The sequence below is a fragment of the Hydra viridissima genome, unplaced genomic scaffold, assembly GCF_058129835.1.
Source record: "Hydra viridissima isolate aposymbiotic clone 2 unplaced genomic scaffold, HvirCarnegie_v1 scaffold_4, whole genome shotgun sequence".
NCBI lineage: Eukaryota > Metazoa > Cnidaria > Hydrozoa > Anthoathecata > Hydridae > Hydra > Hydra viridissima.
Window position 1 is genome coordinate 18,747,139 of NW_028324303.1, and position 22,766 is coordinate 18,769,904.

The following is a 22,766-nucleotide window of genomic DNA, read 5'->3' on the forward strand; positions in this document are numbered from 1 at the left end:
CATTTTATGGTTAAAAGAAGTTAAAAATTTTAATATTATTTTCAAAGAAATCTAAAAAAAGAGAGATTTTTGTTTAGTAAAAATGGAGAACTTTTAATCTAAATTAACGTCTATATTTACTTTTAAGATAATCTTTTAACTCTATATATTTCAAATATATTGAATAAAAAAATTGCAATCTGATTTTTTTTGTTCAAATTAGAAGAATTTTCTAAAATAATATAGAACATATGCATACATTTTTGTTTTAAATACCAGCTAAAAAAAATGTTTTACCGAGTTCCAAGGAGATAATTTTTTTTTTCAGTTAATTAACACTCTCATTTTTAAAATATAAAGGGATAGCTGCGGTCACCTGCGGTATAGGGAGTTATTGAAGAAATACAAATGTCAATTAAACCATAAAAACCTTGTCTTCCGCCATTTTTTAACATTGGTTTATTATATCAAAACAAATGAATATGGCGGAAAACAAGGTTTTTATGGACTCATTGACATTTGTATTTCTTGAATTTGAGTTTTTTTTACTTGTATGAGTTGTTTTAACATATCAAATATAGTTTCAAGGAACATATTTTTTCATCATATGCTACTTAGAACTTTGTTAAAATGTTTTTATTTTGAATAGTGATTTATTTTTCGAGAAGTACTAGATATTTGAAATAGCATTACTTAACAACTTCAGTATTTCCTGTAATATACAAGTAACATTATTCGTAATGTGATAATTGTCAAAGATGTTAAACTGTTTAAAGTGAAAATTATGTAAAGTAAACAAAATGTTTCTAATATATTATCAGTTTTATTAACTTGGCGATTCCTAAAAACAATAACAATAAAAAGATTAAATCTTTTCCCGAATATATGTGAATTAGGAGTGGATAAATTAGAATTATGGAAGGATTAACTTAACAAAATCAAATAAAACTGAAGAAATTAGCAAAGAGAACATAAGTATATTAAAGGCCACTTTAGCTACATTTATCTCAAAAGTGAAGAAAAAACTAAAACAATGTGGTATAAATTGTGATTCTTTTATAGAAAAAGAATACCAATGGCTTCAAGAAAAACTTATAACCAATAAAAGTAGCCATTTTGGTTCTGGAAAACCCCATAAACAATGGGTCGTTTTTGAAGAGCAAAGCAAAAGAGAAAAAAATATAAGAACTAGGTGTTGAACATCATGCTCAATTGTTAGTCTCTGCATGAAGTACACTTTAAAAAAAGTCAAATGTTTTAAGGATCAAAAAAGTTAAAGACACTTTAGATAGCACCTTTCCCTTAAATATTTCCCTTGTAAAGCAAACTCTTGCATTAGAAGTGATTACTAACCTCAGCGATAAACAATGTTAAATGATCTTAAACTTAGCCATTGGACACGTATTACCCTTTTCACTCTCCCCCCTCTTTTGTATCCACCACTGGTTAAAGGCGTAATATGAAGTCTTATGTTCATTAGGGCAATTCCATGGAGAAAAAATATTTGAAAACAAAATTTTGTATGGGTGTGGAAGAGTTTATGTGCAAAACCAATCACAATTTCAAAAAAAATTTATTCAAAAAAACTTAACACTGATTTGGGCTTCAATATTAAAGAAACAAAAAACTGACAAACTGAGGATTACTGTGCAAATAAAAAAAGCTTTAGTTAAATGTTACTTGTTTTTAAAACTGACTCATAAATACAATATATAGAATTTAGGGGTGAACTGAATACACCACCCCTCAGACAAAACACCTGATTAGTATGTTTAAAATATCAATATTAGGGGCCATAAGACATAAAATCATAAGATCAAAACGTCAGTTTTACAAATTAATAATTATCAATATACAAAACAATTGTTTTATTTCGAGGTATCTTTTTAGAGGGAAGGGCAGCATTTGGACTTGTGGTACCATTCCCATACATGGTTTAAAGCGCCCCCAAACCAAAGAAAGAAAGCGCCCTAAAAAAATTAAGCGGCTTTTTTTTTTTCTTTAGAAAAACAAGAAATAAAAAATTCTCCCTGAGAAATCAGCAATTTTAACAAATCAGCCCCTTCCTCGTTATCTTTTTGGCAAAGAAGTTATCCTCTTCAGCCCCTTCCCCATTGTTCTCTCTGCAAAAGTTTTCCTGTAAACAGCAAAACAAATTACAAACTAAGTTTCTAAAGAAAACTTCTTGTATCTTTTCAACTTGGAGTTTAGTCAGCTCATTTATCTTGAAAAGAATTATTGCTGAACCTTTATAATGACCTGACCTTTTTAAAGTAACTCAAAATGGAAAATATATAAAACTATATACTTTGTTATCATAACCAACTCTAAAGATGGATTTTCCTCTCTAATATATTTATACATAATACTTAATGCAAGTGTCAACCATCTTGCATGGTTTACAAGTCCAGATTTTGTAATAGCATATTTTTTTTGGAAACTTAGCTTGTACTTATACCGACATACTGTTGGTATAGTACAAGCTAAGTTTCCTTAGTTTATACATAATACTTCATATAGTTTTCCTTGATCATTATTTAAATCAGAAATAACAGTTTCATCAACAAAGGATTGAATTTCTAACTTTGTTATCAAAAAAATTATTATAAAAAGTTCTTATATGGAATCTTCTGAAACAGATGAACAAATTACACCTTTATATTTTTTTTGATCATTTGTTTTTCCATCAAATATAACAACTACTTGTCTTAATGGTAACTCATTTTGGTGGAGTTGACATTCTACTAAATGTAGTTTTCTACTTACACTTTTTCTAGCTGAACAATGACCAATGTCTGTTAAACTCTTCTAGAACTTCTTTAGTTAGATTGGCTTTAATAACTCCAGTTCAATTCATTATAACTTTAGACATTAAATAATTTTTTGCCTTTATTCTACTTTCTATAGTAAATCTAAGATGTTTTTCTTTTTCAATTCCTGGTACTATTATTAGTTTGCTTTCCATTTTTACAAGCAATTTTGTGAACAAGCATTTCTTTGTCTTTTTTATCATCAATTCCAATAACTTTTAATTGAAAAACCTTTTTCTTATGTTTGATGCCAAGATGTTCTTCCATTTGAAACTTCTTATTAAAACCTTTCTTTTCTTCAATAATATTAGCTCTATCAGTAGCTCTTACTATGCCATAGTCAGTGAGAAATCCAGTAGCTAAATGAGCAGTAGCATTATTCTTAATTTCATAACGTATTGCTACTTTTTGCAAATTAAGTTTGTAATTGTATGAAATAGGTGTTTCTTCATAAAACTCTGGATCATGGCTGTTTTCAATATTATTACCATCATCATCAGAATTGTCATCAGAAGATTCATTATCATACTAAATGAAAATGAAACAGATTTAAACTACAGAGGTTACTTACACTATAAAGTCTGTTAACCAAATACAGCTAATTAACTTAAGTTAAAGACCAGTAAAGGAGGAGTACTTAAGTACTAGTACAAAATACTATAAAAACCAAGAATTTAAAAACCTTTTAAATATTCATTTAAATATTTAAAATTACTAAAAAGAAGAATAAAAGCTAAAGTAAAAAGATCAGCAAAAAAATAAAATGAAAAAATGATAAAGAACTTTTATACTTATAAAGGTCTTTTACTGATCTCTAAATTCGATTTGTCAAGACTTTCAACACAAGACTTTTGTTTGCTCAGTGTTCCATTTACTTGGTTTCTCTCTATGTTTAATTCTTATTTTTATCTAAAATGGCACTTTTCCAACTTTTTTTAGCTCTTTCTTTTTAAGTACTTCCCTTCATTTACTGGTATCTAAATTTTTTTTAAAAAAAACTGTAAATTTTTGGTAATCATCAATTAAATTTTAACATAATCTAAAAATTATAAGCTATAAAAACACCTTTATTTTTTCATCACAAATGCATTAAACTTATTTTTTTTTAAATAAATAATTTTAAAAGTAAATAATTTTAATAATATCATTAGATAATATTTTAATAGTTTTATTACATAATATTATTAATGAGTATGGCAATAATTACTAAACTTAATGAGTTACTCAATATAAAAACACTAACAAAGATATAATTCAGTTATTGTTATCTGTTGAATATATTATAAATTTTGTTGACAATATATTATAAAATTGAACGTTTTATATATAAAAAAGTTAATACCATTATGTTGGTTTGCTTACTATACTTTAAGCTCATTGTTTTACAATTACGTATTGCGCGCTATAAACGTAATTAGTTTAATTTTAAAGGTTTCTTTTTTAACAGAAAAAAGCACTATAAAGAACTTGCAAAAATCAGTTTTTATTTTAAATTAAAAATTAATTAAATCAATATTTGTCACAGAGTTTTTTTTCATCTATACCAATTTTAAATGATAAAAATGGAATTTCCTTAATGCTCATTACCGTCCAAAAAATGTGCGTCTGTGTATCAAGGTTGTTGAAAAAAGAACAAACCTCTGCCAAAAATTCCTATCCTTCGAACAATCAGAAATCTTCTCTCTTTTTGGAATGTGTCAGTAAGAGAGGCTATTCAATGAGCAACCCGGGTTGAATCGGCATTATTATTGACACGACTTTTGGCCGAAGTTTGCGGGAACTTCAGGGACCAGCGTAGATATATTCGCCATATATTTGATATCCAAATTCCATATATATATATATATATATATATATATATATATATATATATATATATATATATATATATATATATATATATATATATATATATATATATATATATATATATATATATATATATATATATATACATATATATATACATATATATATATATATATATAATTTCCTTATTGCTTAATCATATTAGCTTATTAATGATCTTTTTTATGAGAAATTTACTTTTAAAATATTATTTATTATATTAATCTTAATAAACTTATTCTATTATATATAATTTTTTACATTTTTTACTTTTATTGTTGTTAAGAAGTTGTGTATATATTCATATGAACTCTATATCCTAGATTTACACTATATCTGTATGTTTTCCTTATTGCAAGGATTGTGGAAATATCTATTTCAAAAAGATGAATATTTTATTCTAATAGTTGGTTTGGATAATGCTGGAAAAACAACTTTGTTTGAGCATTTGAAAAGAAGGTATTCTCTTTCCAATTATGAAGGAATTCCATTTGAAAAGATTGCACCTACTGTTGGAATGAATATGGGGAAAATTGTATTAAAAACGGCTGTCTTAGTTCTATGGGATTTAGGAGGTCAAGAAGAGCTTCAGTCATTATGGAGTAAATATTTTTCAGACTGCCATGGTGTCATTTATGTTATTGACTCTTCTGATGTACAGCGGCTTGATGAGTCATACAAATGTTTCTTTTCACTTATATCTGATAAGCAGTTGCAAGGTGTTCCACTATTAGTCCTTTCTAACAAAAAAGACAAAGTAAGTTCTATAAACTCTGAAGCTATCAAAGATATTTTTAATCAAAGTTCACAAAAACTTGGTAGAAGAGATTGCATATTGCACGAAGTGTCAGCACTTAATGGAGAAGGCATAACCGAGGGCATTGAATGGATGCTCAAATCTGTTAAAAGAAATGTCCTTCGCCCTCCAAAACATAATGACATAATTTAAAATTTGTGTGAATTCAATTGTTCTTTAAAATATTTTTATTTTATTTTATTTTTTTTTATATGTTACGCTTACAGTGTGAACTTTTGCAGTTAATGAGAGTTTACTCATGATTCAATGTGTTATAAGATTTGATTATCTTATGTTATATAATTGTGCACCATATGTTTATTGAATTCATATTTTCTATGAGTTTGCTTGAAGCAGTTTTTTGACTTTTCTTTATGATTTTTCCTGTAATTTTTCTATATGTAATGTATTACATGTATGTCCAAATACTGATTTGTTTCCTCAAAATTATCAATTACTTTTCATCTATTATTCAAAATTTATTTACATAGTTTTTAACTGAATTCTTTAACTTTTTTCAGTCTTATCTTGGACTCTTTTCTTTTCATCTATAAGATAGCAGCTAGCAAAGTCTTAAGCAATATTCAAATTTTTAAAATGAGTTTATAATGATTGCCTTGTTTATTTGCAACATCACATTGAATAAATAGTGTTTGTCTTGTTTATTTGCAACATTACATCATACTTAGTAGATATTGCCAGTAAATGTTTAAACCAACTGTTATATTTAAGCCCATTATTCATATGTGCACTAATTTTCCTATTTAAAATTAAAATGATTAAATTTTTAATCATTGTAATTTTACTTAGGAAAATGAAATACATTAGAATGCTGCAAAGAACAAGTCAAAGAAAGTAAACAATTTCATCTAATTTTCATCTAGGAAAATTTATACCATAAATTTAAACTTTGTTAAGAATCTTTAAAAAATGCTCTTAATGAGCTTTAGAAGCCTAAGAAAAGTTTATATTGTAATTTTTTTGTTATTAGTATATATCTTAGCTAAAAAAGCAACATGAACGATGAGTGAAAAAGGCTCAGCTGGTACAGCAAAAAGAAAGAAGCAGCATATAAGTATTGGTGATTACTTCTCTAAAAGAAAAAAAATGTCTTTTGAAGGTAGATTAGCCATTTTTTTTAAATTATAAGAATTTAAGACATAAGTTTAAAATTTTTTAAAAACTATAGCTTAATTATACAGGACTAATGTTAACCAATTTGAATTACTAAATAAAAAAAATTAATTTATAATTAAATTTTTTATAATTACCTTTGTAACAGATCTTTTTTTTATTTATATAGTTTTCACATTCTTTTTTCTCAAGATAATAAGATAGATTATTTCTTGGATTTCTTATAGATTATTTCTTCATAACTTTTTTTTCTTAAGATAAAAAGATAGATTATTTCTTGGTTCAGTAAATTAGGCTCATTTAAAACAACATTTAGTGGCTTCAAAAAACTGAAGATTTGATTCTGAACAAACAAGCTAGAAAGTCAATAGAGATTTATATGTTCTGGTCTTTATGTTTTTTGAGTGCAAAGTTAAGATCTATAAGCTTGATGAACTTGAAATGGGGTCATATAAAAGTAAAGTATAATTTTTCTGACCAAAATATAACATTTTAGAAGGACATCAAGCAACCTTTTAGTTGTAAGAAGTAGTAGTCAAACAATTTACACTGTAGAGCAATTGTAACACTTAGAAATTGAAGAATGTTCACAGCACCATGTTGGCACACCAAAAAAACCCAAAAGAGTCAATATTCTAAGAGTTGAAGGCTAGTGCCTAAGTATATTTGAGATGCTTGAGAAACTAAAGCAAGGTAATGAGACCAAAAAGTCAATTAAAGAAACACAAGGTTGACTTTAATGTGTTTCAGATGAAATATTTAAAAAAAATTGAGAAAAGATACAAATATCAAGAGGTTCAAAAGTGTTATAAAGTTTGGGTAGAATCATTGCAAACTCAAAACAACATATGGCACTAATGTGAATCTTCTATTTGTAATTCTTGGAAAAAAGTTCTTAAAAATCGATTGATATTTACTAAGTCAAACTGATGAGCCTGAACCAGTTCACAAATCAATTATGACTTGCATGAGACCGCTATCCTCATCTATCTGAAACAAAGAAACTTCTATTGGCTTGTTTATACATTGTTGGATTTTTGGTATAAATTAACCAAAAGGCATCTATAATGGTATTATTCTGCTGATGGTAATAGCCTAACAAAACTTTGTTCCATTGTGCTTGGAGAATTATGGAGTTAACTTATTACCTGTTGCTGATTATCATTAAAGGAAAACCTGGTAAAATAATCTAGTTTAATAAAGCTGTTTAATTAAGTCTGCAAATAATAAGGCTGTTGCTGTCTCTCAGTCTAGCTGTACTCTTCATTTTATTTTGCTGTAGCAGTGAATGTCCCATCATCAGTTGATATAAAATCATTTCACAATCTCCATCATTTAAGAGTGTAATCTGAGCGGCTCTTAACATTAGCAATTAAAAGCTCCTGGTGGGTTATGCTCCCTAAATTAATGTGCTCAATTGAGTTGATACCCTTCTGCTATCTTTACAAGGTAATTTTCTCCACACTGCAAATCAACTGGGACCGCAGATGACTTGTTAGGTAGGGTGAACCATTGAATTAGGTAAAATTGTAAGTGATGTGATACCATATGTCTGGAACTTCTAATTCTCAGTGTTTTCATTTTTTTGGTGCTAAATCTATTGACTTGTACTGAGGGCACTGCCAAACATAAACTTTGATGTCTTTCCTCATGACTTGAAGTATCTGTTGTATTGTAAATATTGTCCCACTAACGCCAAAATGATGCTTTAAGTGAATTTTCAAATTTTATCTGCAATATTATACCACATAGTTCTTTACATTTGCTATGTGAAAGTTTGTTCAGCCACATCTTTGGAACTCTATTCCTTTATTTTGTATTCCTTCAACAGTACAGGGTCAGCAACCTCCAATTAGGGAAGAATCTCAAACAGCCAAAAGTGTTGATCCCTGATCAGATCATCTCAATCTTTTCCATGACTATGAAGTTTTGTAAAGCAGCACATTATTCTAAGTCATTTTCCAACAGGATAATGTCTTACCAAAGGCTCACATATGGGTAATTCCATGTGAAGACATCCAATTTTTTTTGAAAATGCAACCCTAAGTCTCAGATTTTGCTTATTTTTAAACCATTTACAGATTTTAGTAAATTATGAACATCCTGAAAATTTTATCATCTAATTTCAATTGGTTCCTAAGATATAGCTATTTAAAGTTTGCCTCCAACCAACAAAAAACCGCCATTTTTAAAAATGGTTTTGGTCCTAGCTTCTGTTATATGTGTGTTGGAAAGCTGAAAATTTGTACCTTAAAAGCAGGTATTTTGATAAATTAAACGAGAAAAAAAAGGTGTAATTTGACAGTTTTGTAACTGAAACTGTTTTGGCAACGTCAAACTGTCCTTTTAGTTGTTGTTGACTAGCTGTTTCTGTTTTCTTTGTAATTTTATAGAATCTGATCCTATAAATTTTTGTTTCAAAGGGGGAGATTATATAAATGCAGATGTATATCGCAAATTTTTTTTTTTTTTTTCAGAGGTTGTATTAAATAGTTTAGTTGGAGTAACAAAGAATCAGATTGCAGGCTTAAAGCAGAAATAAAAACATCTTCAAATATACTTAAATTTATTATTTATAAAACATTAGTTTCATATTTATCAAACTAAGACAAATAAACTTAAAAAAAAAAAAGGCTCCAAAACAAATAGAGCACTTGAAAAGAAGTTCAAGAAACAAAAGTAATATACAAAATTTAAAAATTAGAAACTCAAAAAAATTAAAGTTTATTAGTTATAGCGTTATAATCATTCACATCAATGCTATATGTTCGCCCTGATTTTGTTGTTGGGACTTAGATTACTGCAATAAACTTCACAATGGTACCACTGATCTCTATAATAACTGGATAGCGCAACTCCGAGCAGAACTTCTTATTTTTTGACGCCAAAATCGCCATATTGGAAAGCCCCAAAAATTTTAATCCCGTAAGCTTTAAGTTCTGTTTTTTGGCTTATCGCTTTATCACTTTATCGCACATATCAGATTTCAGCGTTCTGGGGCTTTCCAATATGGCGATTTTGGCGTCAGTTTTGATATTAGAGATGCGCTATCCAGTTATTATAGAGATCAGTGAATGGTACCCAACAGATATCATCCATCTGTGGCCAAATGAAGTTTTGAAAAGGACTGTGAGTGTGCATAAACTTAATTTGAATATCATTTGTAGTAATATCTATCTCTGTAACCATTACTATCCACCAAAAGGAATCGTACTTGCATGCAACAAAATCATTTAGATTTAGTACAATTGCAACATCAGACATTACTGCTTTTAACAATATAAATCTGTCAACACATTGATGTTCGCTTGTTCTTTTAAAACTAATTTCAAATTTTGAAATGGGTATGTAATGATGATAACATCTGGTACCTGGAACAGTTTATCCTGTTTCAAAATGCTCCTTTAGTTGCTGTCGCCTTGAACTAACTGTTTCTTTGGTAATTTTATAAAATATGATTGTGTTTATATTGGTGATGCAAAACTCAAGCATATCATCAACTGTCAATATTTGGTTTTCTAATGATCTTTGTAAACTTGTTTTTGCTGTTATTTTTTTAACGGTACCACCTATGCCATCACAAGTGGATTTTCCATGGCTGGTTGCAAAAAACACCCATTCAGCTGTAATCTTGAAATCTTCCTTATGGTGGCATAGATTTATAAAGCTTTTATAGTTTTTATAACGAGCAAAACATCCATCAGAAAAATAATAAATTTTATTGATACCAACTAAATGTTCTTTAATGTACTCTACAATTTTCTTCTGAAATTCATATACAAAGCATGTATCATGATCATTGTCATCACTTAAAAAGCAGAATGACTTATGCTGAATAATTGTTTCAGAAATTTCCTTTAAATATATAACAACAGGATGTTGTGTACATTGTTGTTTATTCCAATGATAACTTTGTATTTCATTCTGTATAACAAAATCAATTTTGTTATACTATCAATAGTTCTCTACAAAATCTGGCTGTATAATACATTCATTGTTACCTAAATTATTTTTTAGCTCCTGCAAATAGCAAGTTTGGCATTTAGCAATATATGAATGTGAAGTTAGTTAATGTGAGAAACAACAATTGCACCTTTTTTTTCTTGTTTAATTTATCAAAATATCTGTTTTTAAGCACTAAGTTTAGGTAGATTTGATCATGTTTTTATTTCTGTTTTAGAAAAGACCACTCTCCAATTCTTTGTAATAACTATAACTTAACTATTCAGGACAAATTCTAAAAAAAATTTAAAAAAAAAAAATCAAGCTACATTGGCATTTTTGTGGTTCGATTCTCCCCAGTAAAATTGTGGTAAACATTTAAATTTTAGGTTTTATGTACATTTTTAAATATTTTAAGTTGTTTCATTGGATTCGTGGGCCTAAAATACGTAAAGGTACAAATTTTCAGCTTTCCAACACACATACAAATTTTCAGCTTTCCAACACACATATAACAGAAGCTAGGACCAAAACCATTTTTAAAAATGGCGGTTTTTTGTTGGTTGGAGGCAAACTTTAAATAGCTATATCTTAGGAACCAATTCAAATTAGATGATAAAATTTTCAGGATGTTCATAGTTTACTAAAATCTGTAAATGGTTTAAAAATCAGTAAAATCTGAGACTTAGTCTCTGTTGTGTTACAGCTGTTTTAAATATCTTCTAACTTTGAAATTATATTGCTATTTCTCCAATAAAGACCTTTCTTTTTATTCATAAACCCAATACACATTTAGTGCTTGGTTCCTAATATTTTTTTGTAGGCAAACCATAGCAGCTTATATTATTTCAGCTCAAGTTTTTTCCAAGCTAACTATTCCATCATCAATTTAATGGTCAGTTGATTTACTAATACTAGCATCAAGACTCAACAATTTGCTTCAGATTGATAACATGGTTTTGGCACTGTATTTAGGTCAAATTCAATATGTGTAAGGTGGTATTGTGTCTTCTTGTAGACAAATAACTGATGGTTCCATAAAATTGGATCCATGTGTATTTGCATGTAGCCACTTCAGATTTAGGATCGCAAATCTGTTACTAATTTTTCTTCATTTCTATATTGTTTTGTTGTTAATATTACTCAAGACATTACGAATAGTTAAAGGTCATACCTTTCCTTTAATTTTCTGTTGAATTACTATTGATGGGATGGGCCTTTTATTTGTCTTATATTGCATGGTTTCAACCAATCAGTTTAAATCCATGAGTCAATTTCTTTCATTTACATTTAGCAGTCTATTTTATTTGTTTTTTAGTCATTTATATTTTAATTTTTTTTCATTTGTATTTAGCAGTCTATTTGATGGATTATCAAAATGTGCATTAAATGCTTAATCCATTAAAGTTAGGGTTATAAAAATAAGTATAATGCTTATAGAGGTATAATAACATTAAAAGTAAAGGATGATTCTTTTAGAGGTACTTTTTTAACAATAAAAAGAAAAATTTAACTATTTATAAATGATATTTATTCAAAAGAACTGTTTTGATATTTGTTTTTTAAATACTGTTTTTTCTAAATGTTGACCAATACTGTGGTTCACATTATAAGTTTATAAGTTTCAGCAGCAGGCTCCAGCATTTCCAGTGGTGTTTGGTGAATGACATAAATAATGTTAACTTCCAATTCCTAATTTGTAGCCAATTTATCCATGTAGACTTTAGACTTAACACAGCTTCAAAGATAAAAAATTTCGAGGTATGATATCATTAGACCCAGATTGCCAATTTACTGGCCCAAACCATGAAATAACTGTTTTCCAACGTGTTCTTGTTATTGCCAGAATCCATGGTATCATGTGCAGTGTGACAGTCTTTGGAACCAAATGTTGTTGAGATCATGGTTTTCAAGTTCAGAGTTGAATTTTTATGTTTTTAAAGTAAGATCCTTGTATAAAATGTGCCAAATTATTGCATGCAACAAACCAAGCTGTTGAGAGCATTACTGAATAAATTTATTATGGATATCATGTAAACTTTTATGCCATCCTCACTGTGTTTTCTTGATTATATGCTAGATTTCACCTACTTGGCTGTCTATTATCTAATAAATGATTTATTTATAAAGTATATTGTAGTGTATAGTTATGACATCTAAACAATAATAAGTGTATCACCAAACGGACTAAAGGATATCTCATACGCAAGATGAGGAGTGTCAAACAATATTCTCTGTCATGTTACAGAAATCTGTTCTGCTCCTCAAGATTATGACCAAAATCTATTCTGTTCCTTTAGATACAAACCAAGGAGATCACAGCAACAATAATTTTGATTTTTAAAAAAGGGGTTTTATTATGTAATTCAAATGAGGAAGTCATTATGCCAAATCTATTAAATATTGATATGTTTGAATAATAATTTTTTTTATCGACTTTATATTACAACTTTAAATAAGTTTGTTTTTTACTGGTTTGTTGCTTGGGAAGTTTTTTTTATATTTAGAGTGAAAGTTGGAAAAAAGACATTCTGAAAAAAAGTATAATAATATTATACTTATGATAATAATATTTGTTATTTACAGAATGGTGTTTAATTATTTCAATGTATTAGCATTTACAATTAAAATGAAAAAACACTAAAACTTAATAAAACTATTTAATTATGCTCCATGATTTTAATCCATTCAGAAATTTCTCCCTACAATCTGACATTTTTCTTTACCTTGAGCATAAAAAAAGAAACACTCCTTGATGCCAAAAAAAATGAATTGTGAAAATAAAAAAAAATACATCATCATAATATTTATAACTTATGCACGTTATAATTTGTTAATGCTAATTATGTAAGTTTATTTTTTTTTTAGGTGGTGATACAAACAACAAAGAATACAAAGAAACTCTGAATTTTTCAAATGAAAAGTCTAATATTGTGTCATCAGCATTGCAAGAGTCAGAAGCAGAAAAAGTTCTTTCTACTACAAGTATATTAGTCGATTTCAGTAATGAAGCTATCAAGGAAGTAGATAAAATTGAACAATTAAATAAAGTTGAGATTCCAAAATCCTTCAACCGTATGTCTTCTTGTTGTAGACCTCTACCCCAACTAAAACCTTCAGATAGTCATTCAATTTTATTTCACCTTCCTTTGTTAGGTTGTAAGCCTCCACAACCTTACCCTGATTATTATAAAGATTTTTGGGATAAAGCTCATGTTCGAATGCCTTGTTCAGATGAAAATCTATATCCGGCATCTGACAAGAGGATTCAAAAGCGTTGGGATTTGATTAAAGAAGCACTGTTAAAAGGGTTCAAAACATCAAAAGATCTTGAAGAAGCAATCTTGAAGTATAATCACCATTACAAAAATAAGTGGAATTTTGAAGCTTGGCACAGTTATTGCAATATACACCTTGATGATGAAAGAAGAGAGTTTTTGTTTAACAATTTGCTGCCCAGTATGGTGAAATTAGCTTTGGAATTACCAAATATAGTTACACAGTCGCCAAAGCTTTTACAAAAAGGTAGAAATCAAAGTTTGACATTTTCCCAAAAGCAAATCTCATGTTTACTTGCTAATGCATTTTTTTGTACTTATCCGCGACGAAATTCACTAAAGACATCAGACTGTTTTGGATATCCTGATATTAACTTTAGCAAGTTGTTTCGTGGTGTTAAGGATGTAGTGAATTGTGTTAAAACTGAAAAGTTAAAGGCTATTTTAAATTATTTTAATTGTGTAATTAGTGAAGTTCCATCAGGAACTGTAACCTACACAAGAAAAGTTCTTTCACAAATTGATGAACCTGTATGGAAGGACTGTAGTTCTCTATTTTATGATATTCATGTCAGTTCTATAGGAACTATTGAAGATAGTGCAGATGAATTGACTCAAGTTGATTTTGCTAATCGAATGATAGGTGGAGGTGTAGTGGGTGAAGGGTGTGTTCAAGAGGAAATTCGTTTTCTAATTTGTCCAGAATTAATTCTAGCCAGGCTTTTCACTGAGAAATTAGAACCAAATGAAAGTTTACTTATAACAGGTGTTGAAAGGTTTAGTTCTTATTCTGGCTATGCTCAAACATTTAAGTTTAAAAGCAGGTTCCATGATCTCACACCAACTGACAGGTGGGGAAGGCGCTATTCACAAGTTCTTGCAATTGATGCACATGTATTTCACTGCTATTCTGATCAGTTTAAAAAAAATTCCTTAAAAAGAGAGTTAAATAAAGCATTTTGTGGATTTTCAGAAAAAGAGGCTTTAAAAAACGAACTTCCTGCTATTGCAACTGGAAACTGGGGTTGTGGTGCTTTTGGTGGTGATATCCACCTAAAAGCTTTGCTGCAGTTAATGGCAGCTTCAAATGCTGGTAGAAAAATAGTTTATTTCACATTTGGAGATCAGAAATTTGCAAATGAACTAATTGAAATGCATAAGTTTATACAAGAGAATTCTTTGACTGTGGGACGTTTGTGGACTTTGCTTTTGCTTTATGGACAGAACTTAAAAGATTCCCATATTGAGCTTTATCCTTTCTTAAAAGATTGTGTAAAATGTGATTCTAAAAATAGTTCTTGCTTGGAGATCACTTTTTCTGGAGAAGAAGATAATTTAGAAATGAGAGGAATTCCTTGTGAAATTCCAGAAGACATGGAGTCAATGTCTCCTGAATATGCAGTAGACACTCCCTGACTAAGTTGACATAAAATTTCTGTATGCTTCTATTCATTTCATTAGAAAAAATAACTCATGAAAAAACTCATGATAGTTATTTATTTACCCTTTTTCTAAAAAATTTCTCAACATATTTTTGATTTTATGTAATCTGTTTTATGTTATGTCTTCCCTGCCCTTATTGTCTTGTACATTGTGTATATTCTATATTTTTTAAATTAATAAAATGTTGTTTTTAGTTTTGTATTGAATCTTAAACACTAAGGCTAGAATTATAGCTATATTGATGAATATAAGTTATATTTACCATTATAGGTATGTATTAGTGTTTTACTACTTTCATAATAAATACTATATACTTTTAATATAGTAATAAATCCTAATAATAAACACTATATACTTGTAATATAGTATTTATTACTACTTTCATGATAAATACTATATACTTGTAATATAGTAATAAGTATGAAAATATTATAAAAATTTTTTTTTTTGGCCTAAAGTTTATTTTACTACTTACATGGAGGAAATGTAAGTGGACACAGAGTGCTGTGTATATTAGCTGAAATGTGCATTTTTAACTAATTAGCAACTTCCTTGATATTTTTCTTACATCTAAACTTTTAAAAAAATAAAAACTCTTATTGATTTTTTGTATAGGCTAAGGTAAATCACTGTCCTCTACTTATAACTCTAAAACCTTGAAATGTGCATGAGGATTTGAGGTAATAAAAATCCTCAAAACAGGTAAATTTAGACAAAAGAATAAAAAATTTTTATTAAATGGTTTTTTTAATTTTATGACTTTTTGTAAGAAGTTTTTAAATGTAATATACCCTTAATTTCATTAACTTTTTTCACATTTTTGAATTTTAGATGAACTTTGTGATAATTAACTCTTTTTAGCTGTAACTTTATAGTTTAAATATCCTTTACCAAGATCTCAGATGCTAAAATTTACTAAGTTTAATAGTAAAAGTTGATTAAAGTTGTTATTTTATTGTTAAATTAAATATTTGAGGAAAAACTAACAAGAATTATTGGATAACCTTTTGAATTTTTTCAAAATGTTACTAAGTTTTATATCAAAATATGTTGAAAATATGTTTAATAATTTTCATTTTTTTTATTTAGAAATAAAAATTACTGTTGTCTTGTGTTAGATGAGATTATTTATCATGGATACTAAAGATAAGTTCCTTTTAAAAGAAAATGATGAAGTTGATCCAGTTGTGTTGGAATCCTTTAATGATATTAAAGCAGCTATTATTTCTAATCGCACTGATATTGTTAGGCATATTCTTTCTACTGCTCAGTCACGTAAGAAAGGCTTATAAGATTCAATCAAACCTAGAAAAAATAAAGATTGCTCTAGCAAATTTTAGTAAACTCAAGAAATGATCAACTTTATTCAGGGTTCTTTTGAAATCTTGTTTTTATTGTAAAACTAAAAAATGGAAAAAATTCCTAAACATCATTTTCATAACATTTCTACTCAACAGCTGACAATAAGTGGAAAGTAATTATTGAATCAGATAGTTGATATACTTTTAGGAGTTTATGGTTTATTGTCTTAATTATCAAAGCTTAGTATAAATTCATATAATGTTTAGGTAGTGCTTGCTGTGTCATGTTTCTTATGTTTTTTTTTATTTTATACTACATTTTAGTTCGTGAAGAAGATTTTTATGATAGTGATGGAGAAGAACGTGACAGAAGGGATGTCATAAACAAGTATGATAATGAGGAGTATGTTGACTTGTTATCACTATTGCTTAGCCATCTGGATACTGACTCTGGAACCCTTTTGCATCATGCAACTAGGGTCTGTTATATTACATTTTGTAGCAGTGGTTTTGTTTATAATCATATTTTGCAAATTTTTTAATACTCATTTAAAAAATCTACATTGTTTTTCTTCAAAATTGGCCATTCTCAAGCCATATAAATATAGATTACTCCTTTTTTTCTAATATTGTTAATTCAGTCTTCATATATAAGTTAAGGTTTCCATAGTTGCTTAAATTTTTTTTGTTGGTTACATAAAACAAAAATTAAATATATAATTTTATTTTACCAAATATCCAAAAAATTGGTAAATAAAAAGTCTAGTTTTAAAAATCTTAAAATGAGAAAATATTTAGGAATTGTACAATGTGTAATTTTACCAATCTACCGGGAAACTAATATTAAAGTTTTTATATTTTAGTTTTTTTTATATTACATTTTAGAATTTTACTTGATACATACTATCATAGCCATCTATAGAGGAGGTTGGGGAGCAAGCAGGCATAAAGAAGGCTTAGGGAAAACCATCTTTTGGGTGCTGAAAGCTTGAAAATAAGAAAAAAATTCTTAGAGTAATTAGCTATTTGTATTGTGTATTGTACTCTAAGGCTTCTTCAGATAATTGAACTATTGGTACAACAAATGATAAAATAATAATGTCTTATGTATACTAACAGGTCTTCAGTATCAAAAATATTTTTTGTGGTATAACTCACTTGTTTCATTTAAATAGTTACTAAATTTTTCAAGATTTATTTTATTACTACTACAAATACATCCTAAAATAACACAAAAGTGTTTAACTAATTCTAAACTAACACTAGTTATTTGAGAGAGCTCTTCTGCATTTTTGATTAATTTTCTTCCCTTTTTCCATAACTTGCGATATCAGTTTGTTTTACAAACATTAATCAACAGACCCAATCGACTTCTAAACTCATCTTGCAACTTTTTCTCTTTTTTTGCCACTTTTTCTTCATTTTCTTTTCCCCATATATTTATTTCTAAGTGATAAAAAGTGTTTAAAATATTCTTGAATAAACTAATACATGAATGAAGTGAAGAAAACTTTTACTTCTTTATTAGTTGATATGTTTATTTGATTAATGTTGCTAGATTTAGCCCAACTAAAAATAGTTTACAGATTTTACCATTCATCATATAAAACATTGTAAACTCTCTATCAATGGCAGATACTATCTTAGGCTCAAATATTTCCAATTCATTTTCAATTTGCTTTACTTTAGACATTATTAGATCAACAGATTCTTTTGAAAATGTAAATAAATTGGGATGACAATATCTGGTTGAGGGAGGAGTAGAGTTTTGCCATGTAACAGTTTTTCACTCATCATTCTTGTTTTATATTTGTAAAGGGACCATTCAAATGCTTAATATATAAATATCTGAATAAGGTTCTTTAGAAAATAGCTGTTTTGTATTTTATTTTTTCTGACCCAATTTATAATTAGGTCTAATGTTTCTGTATAAAATGGATGCAAAATATTGCAAATAATTTCAATTTTAAATATTCATTTGACAGTATGGTCAATTAGAGCCTGGAGTGGAATTTCAGCTGATATTTCTTTAACTGCATATCCAGTTCAATAACATAGTTCTTTAAATTCTTTAACTTTGTAATAAGTGGGATACAATTTGATCTTTTGCTTGGTTATGTTAAAGTTTATAATTATGTATCAAGAGATTGGTATCCATAATTTAAGCAAGTGCCTTATGACATGGTAGGTAACTTTTCATCAATAGATTTGCAAATCTCAAGTCTTGTAGTAAATTAAAAATTAAATTGTACTTAAATTAAAACTAATAATTTTGACTTGCAGTCAATTAGAGCTCTCTATAATACTGTATAGTTGACTTGCCTAAATTGGTGATATGATAAAACCTTTATGATAAAATTGATTATGATAAAACCTATGGTTAACACCCTATAGAAATAATTAACAGCTGAACAATATAACTGATAGCTACAAGTTAATGCAGTTGTTTATTAAAACTGTCAGAGCAAAATCAAACATGTTCAAGTTCTACGGTTTTTTTTCTCCTTTGTATTTATGCTTTTTTTTTACCTAGATGGGTTATGCAGATATTGTTAGAGCACTCCTTTCAGCAGGGTCAAATGTTCTTTTAAAGAATAAGGATGGAAAAAATCCATATGAGTATTGTTCAACAGAATCTGTTAAAAATGCATATATTGGTGAATTATTACAAGCTGTTTCACAATCAAGGTAAAAGATTCTTGAATGATTATTATTACTATCAATTTTTCTCATTTTGCTTTTTTGAACTTACTGAATAGTTTTTTTTAGTAAAAACAAGAAGATTTATTGATCAGTTTTTTTAGTAGCAACAAGAAAATTGGCTGAAGGCCATATTTGTTCATTTATATCTTCCATTTTCTCTAAACATTTGATTTGCCCCTAACAATTGATCAAATGTTTTTGCCCTTGGTCTTGATATTGTGACATTTGACTTTGCTTTGAGTGTTGAGTCTTTGGGATTGAGGGTACTGGCCTTGGTCTTGGCTGTTAAATTATTGGGTTTGGCCATTTAGACTTCATTGTTTTACTGGTGCTGCATAGTTGTAAATGTTTAATTAATTTTTAAATTTGACCTAAAATATTTTACAATTTCTTTTAGTTGGTATGAAATATCAATCAAAACATTAAAGTTTCATTTTTAATTCCAAATTTGTTTGATCAAAATTATACTATTATGAAAGTTAAATTTCAATATATAACAAATCTGAAAATATCAGCTTATGAATTTTAGTATTTTGGGCTACATTTTAATATGATGTAAGCAGTTTTTGAAATTAAAAAAGGTTTTAGATGATTTTTGGATTTTTATGTTTTTCAAGTGTTTATTTTTCAAGGGTTTCTTCAGATTTTTTATTATATTTAAGCTAGATATCAATCAAATATTATGACACAAATCTATCAATAACAGTTGTATTAGAGGGGGTTTCATATTGTTTATGCCATTATTATTTATTAAGATTTAATCATCAGAGTGATTATGATCCAAAAAAAAACATCCAAATTTAAATAACTTTTTGCAGTAGTAACTTAACTCTAAGTGTTCACTCTAAGTATGCATGTTTATATTCTGTAATGTAATTCTGTTGCAGAAAGTCCTAGAACATTTAATGATGTTGTGGGTTTAGTAGTTTTAACAGTTTTTACCAGTGAAAACCAAAAAATTATAAATATGTGTTTGCCGTTATTTATGACGTATTTTGAAGGATATCTTAGGAAGAGTATATGATATATAAGAAGGAGAAAATTTGTAAATGAGAGTTTTTGTTAGAAGAGAAGGGAAGATTATTGCTATTTATTTGAGTTTTGAATTCTTTTATCTTTTTTTACAAAAAAAGGAAGTTGAATGAAATTGAAAAACATTGAAAAACTGAAACTGTATAAACAAGTAGATTGTGTACATCAGACGGAATTTTTCTTCTTTAAAATTTTTTTTTCTTAACAGTTCAAACTTTTAAAAGCACGAATAAAATTGTAAACAAACAAAAGTTGTATAAATGATGTAGCAGTTTTTTATAGGTATGAACACTAATATTATACAAAGTTTACTTTAAAATGTAATTTGCTATTTATTGATTTGTTTATTGCGAGAAAAAAACTTCGTGTAATGTTATAAAAAAGGGTCAGCAACCAGAATTCTGTAGATTGGAGTTTCATGTCAGGGTTTTTAAAAGATAATAAGTTAAGTGAATAATGTTTAATTCTGTTCTTTCTATTTTTTTTTTCAAATGTGTATATTTTTCTTTTTTTTTTTTAGAATATTTAGAGTGGATCAGTTACTAAGATGTGGAATTGAGGTGAATTCTACTGATGGAGCAATTTCAGGAAACACTGTGCTGCATTGGGCAGCAAGTTATGGGGATGCAGCGACTGTCAGACTTATATTAGGTTAGTTAATGGTTTTGAGTTGGTTTCAAAATTGTATGATATTATAAAATGTATAAAAAGTTAATATTTTTTATAATATAAAAAGTAGTCAATTTTATCATTAATTAACTTGTATAAAAATTATGACCAACAAGCAATCTGTAGAGAAATTTAAAAAAAAAACTTTTGAAGTTATTAAGATAAGAGTATTATGCACTAGCTATTGATTCAATTAAAGCCATTTTGTTAATTAAAATTAGTAAATTTAATAAAACAATACATGTTTTTGTTATAATTTAATTTTGATTTCATTAACAATTATGAGGACCAAGACACATGGCTAAAATTATGAGGACTAAGACACATGGTTTTAATGAAGTTTCAAATTTTAAGTCGATAAGAAAATTTTTTAATACAAAAAAAATCAGTTGACTTTTCATGACTAGTTAATACAGCCATGGTTACAAAATAAGGAAAGTTAGCTTAGTTAAGATTTGGTTTTCCACAGTTGTATATACCAAGCTTTAGCATAAATACTGCTACATAAATTTGGTTAATCAGAAAATTTGAACAATACAGGGAAATTTCCATCACCTGTGTGGTGTTGTTAGAATCTATTTGTCACTTAAAGACGATTATATTAATATTACATAAAACACAGGAAAGTATTTTTAATATTTTAAAGTGGGTCTTATTTCTTAGTATGTGTATCACACTAACAATTGGGTCCATGATACTCAAGATATTTAAGGTGCATAAAGAAGTGGTTGTTTGCTTCACCAGTGATTGAAACCATGAGTAACAGAATGATGAGAAGTTCTCTCTGTAAACAAAAAAAAATTTTGTCCAGAGAGATCAGATGTAAAGATGAGGACTTATTGAATAATTTTTTCAACAATGAAAAGATTTTTAATAAGCAAAATAATCAGGAATATGTACATAGCTCTTGAGAAGCAGCTCAAATCATTCACAGATTTCAGAGATATCATCAATCATCTGTGGTTGTGTCTTGTATGAAGGAATTTATATATATATATATATATATATATATATATATATATATATATATATATATATATATATATATATATATATATATATATATATATATATATATAATATATGAACTTCAATAAATACGAATTCTCTCAATACTAATTTTTTATTTTATCTAAGAAATTTTCGCTAGATTATTGATACTAGGATCTTCAGCTTTAATTTTTTATACCTACGTAATATTAAAGAAGCCCAATTAAAGCGAAGTTTAAAGAAGCCATTAAAAAGTGACATTACCGTTAAGATTATCAGCAGCATCGTCAAGTGAAGCGATTTTTAAAGAAAGTATTCCTCCTTATCAAGAAGCCTTGAAAAAACCGGGTTACAATTGCGAACTTGCGTACCATCCAAGTATAAAATCAACAAACGCCAACCATAAACGTAAGATAATTTGGTATAATCCTCCTTTCAGTGCAAATGTTGTTACAAAAATAGGTAAATGTTTTTTGAACCTCATCGACCTCCACTTCCCAGTTAACCACAGGCTTCGTAAAATATTTAATAGAAACACAATCAAAATTAGTTATTCTTGCATGCCAAATATAAAATCCATTATTAACTCTCACAACAAAAACATTTTGCAAAATGAGGCAAAAACTAATGAAATGAAATGCAACTGCACTGACAAATTGAAATGTCCAATGAACAACCGTTGCCTTTCCAACAACATTGTTTATCAGGCCACCGTATATTCGAACAATCCGGAATATAAAGAAAAAGTGTATATAGGACTTAGCGAAACATCTTTCAAAGCTCGGTATGCTAACCACTTAAAATCCTTTAATGCAGTTAGGTACAAGAACGATACAGAGCT

At 27.9% G+C, this 22,766-nt stretch overlaps 3 protein-coding genes and 1 pseudogene across 4 annotated transcripts in view; 3 read left to right on the top strand and 1 right to left on the bottom strand.

The window, feature by feature from the left end:
• Window positions 1–4,939: 4,939 nt before the first annotated feature.
• LOC149890304 (ADP-ribosylation factor-related protein 1-like) lies at window positions 4,940–6,553 on the top strand. Its single transcript, XM_090084412.1, has one exon. The coding sequence runs from the start codon at window positions 4,978–4,980 to the stop codon at window positions 5,584–5,586; it is 609 nt and encodes a 202-aa protein (XP_089940538.1). The 5' UTR covers window positions 4,940–4,977; the 3' UTR covers window positions 5,587–6,553.
• LOC149890305 (poly(ADP-ribose) glycohydrolase-like) lies at window positions 6,419–15,358 on the top strand. The gene is made up of 2 exons (XM_090084411.1): window positions 6,419–6,553; window positions 13,378–15,358. The coding sequence occupies exons 1-2, from the start codon at window positions 6,457–6,459 to the stop codon at window positions 15,201–15,203; spliced, it is 1,923 nt and encodes a 640-aa protein (XP_089940537.1). The 5' UTR covers window positions 6,419–6,456; the 3' UTR covers window positions 15,204–15,358.
• Window positions 9,604–12,413, bottom strand: LOC149890306 (uncharacterized; annotated as a pseudogene).
• Window positions 15,359–16,312: 954 nt separating the features above from the next.
• LOC149890307 (uncharacterized) overlaps window positions 16,313–22,766 on the top strand; it is a 53,040-nt gene continuing 46,586 nt past the window's right edge. For both annotated transcript variants that reach the window (XM_090084407.1, XM_090084408.1), the window contains exons 1-4: window positions 16,313–16,505; window positions 16,856–17,010; window positions 19,065–19,219; window positions 20,787–20,917. In XM_090084407.1, coding sequence (XP_089940533.1) covers window positions 16,349–16,505; window positions 16,856–17,010; window positions 19,065–19,219; window positions 20,787–20,917 — 598 coding nt within the window. In that variant the 5' untranslated portion in view covers window positions 16,313–16,348. The remainder of the gene's footprint in view (window positions 16,506–16,855; window positions 17,011–19,064; window positions 19,220–20,786; window positions 20,918–22,766) is intronic.

What these genes read in the sequence shown, in the direction of transcription:
- LOC149890304 (XM_090084412.1), top strand. Translation starts at nt 4,978, where the DNA reads ATGTTTTCCTTATTGCAAGGATTGTGGAAATATCTATTTCAAAAAGAT.
- LOC149890305 (XM_090084411.1), top strand. Translation starts at nt 6,457, where the DNA reads ATGAGTGAAAAAGGCTCAGCTGGTACAGCAAAAAGAAAGAAGCAGCAT. An exon ending in AAAAAAAATGTCTTTTGAAG is followed by an intron (nt 6,554 to 13,377) that starts GTAGATTAGCCA and finishes TTTTTTTTTTAG; the next exon opens with GTGGTGATACAAACAACAAA.